The following is a 1,924-nucleotide window of genomic DNA, read 5'->3' on the forward strand; positions in this document are numbered from 1 at the left end:
CAACTTTAAACGCGGCATTAGAAAGTTTTTTTGAACGAAACAAATATTTAAAAAGAGGTTCTAGTCAAATAAATCTTGACGTCACATGTCAACTGATTCATAGAAGGCTCCTGAGAGTTTAACCATTGGAAGCATTTTTCAAATTATTTTTTGAAAATCGAAAAAAAACATTGATTTCTGAACGGCCTAATTGTGAAGAATTACCTATCCTATTTTTAGCGACTTTTCGGAACTGAGTTTTCCGAAAAAAAAATGTATTTTTTAAAACGAAAAACTATAACTTTAAAGGCGCATAACTTCTTTCATTATAAACCCAAACTTTTGAGGTTTTCATGATTTTTTAGCTGTTACGAATTCGTTGCAAATGTGATACTTTTTGAGTTTAGATATTTTTTTATTAAAAAAAGAATTGAACAATTTTAAGTATCGTTGTAGCTCTTAAAATTTCCTAAAAAATTAAGATTTTCAGATTTGTTTAGGAAAAAGTTATTAGCAGTTGAATATTGGTCGATTCTGGTCGGTGTACCATGTTACCCAACTACCAAAAAGTTTTCATCAATTGAACTGTATTTTTGATGCTGTTTCTAAGCATATTTTACTTTCTCATAATCTTATTCTCTTATTCTGACATGATTCTTCTGCTTAAATTCCAAAAATATTCAAAAAAAAAAAAATTTTAGTCTGAAAGTTTCCAAATTCTTAACCATTGCAAGCTCCTCTTTCCTCTGTGATACCGATGATTTTTGATTTTTGAAAAAAAAAACATTGCTCTGTTTCATGAGTTTTAAACATTATCTGTAATATTTCAAATTTAATCGTTCGATTGACACATTTGCAATTAACTCTAGAACCTAGAATCACTCCCCTGCCAACTTTACATTTATATGAAAATAATTCCAGACCAAAAAGATGGGAAATGGAGTGTCTGGTGAGCCAGTGTATCTAACTCGATCAACAATGCTCATAAGTCACACACCAGTGACTCATCATCAACCACCAGCTGGAGCTAGTCAGTGCAATTTCAGACGCCAGTCTACAATTATAGCAACTTCTGGACCTTCCGGAGCAACTGGCAGTGGAATCTCTTCTCAATTGACATTTCCAATTCAATTGTACCCCAATAATGTGTACCATAATCATGGATACTCGGCGCATGTTACCGGGTTTGAGGTTGGTCAGCAGGTTGTTCATAAATTGGTTCAATTTTGAAATTTCTTTGAACCAACTGGTGAATTGTAGATCTTGACAAGGTCCACTTTTCACTAACTGAAACAGAAATTCAAAGTTTTAACCTAGTTATGTGCTGTCTGTTCCTTACGTGCCACCGACGGTCGGCCGACTGCGTAGCTCGATTGGAATTGGCAAATCCTTAACAACACGTTTTTCAGCCCCATCCATCTCCTCCTTCAACTGCACACCATCATGTCAATCTCAACACTGCTACATCATCAACCTCCAATCACCCGAGTGCTCCATCCGAAGAGACACCACCATCCTATTCCTCGATTTACCCCAGTTTGGCTAATCGAGTCAATTAATTCCGTTTTTTTTAATCATCAAACATCACTTTTTTACATTTCGAATGAATATTGAGCTTAACAACATTTTATGCTGGTTTGAATCAATGTAGAAGACAGTTATCAGAAGAAATACTGTTTCTTGAAATCCATGTTTTTGGAGTTGTTTTACTCGAATATTATATTAAACGATACGATGAGAAATATACAGAGAGTGTTTGAAAAATGTGACAACTTACAAGGGAAGTAGTTTTAGAAAGGGGTTGAGAATTTGCTCATTTTTTGAAAGCGGTTAGTTTACGTCCTTGTAAACCTCCTGTCAAAATCTGTATATGCACTTTTTTCCAAAAATGCTGAAAATTTTAGTCTGAAAGTTTCCAAATTCTTAACCACTGCAAGCTCCTCTT

At 34.4% G+C, this 1,924-nt stretch overlaps 1 protein-coding gene across 1 annotated transcript; it reads left to right on the top strand.

The window, feature by feature from the left end:
* Positions 1-909: 909 nt before the first annotated feature.
* Positions 910-1,538, top strand: CBG21571 (the record flags this gene model as incomplete). The annotated part of the gene is made up of 2 exons (XM_002632603.1): positions 910-1,170; positions 1,389-1,538. The coding sequence occupies 2 exons, from the start codon at positions 910-912 to the stop codon at positions 1,536-1,538; spliced, it is 411 nt and encodes a 136-aa protein (XP_002632649.1).
* Between the last annotated feature and the right edge of the window lie 386 nt (positions 1,539-1,924).

Source organism: Caenorhabditis briggsae (genome assembly GCF_000004555.2).
Source record: "Caenorhabditis briggsae complete genome, chrIV, whole genome shotgun sequence".
Classification (NCBI taxonomy): Eukaryota; Metazoa; Nematoda; class Chromadorea; order Rhabditida; family Rhabditidae; genus Caenorhabditis; species Caenorhabditis briggsae.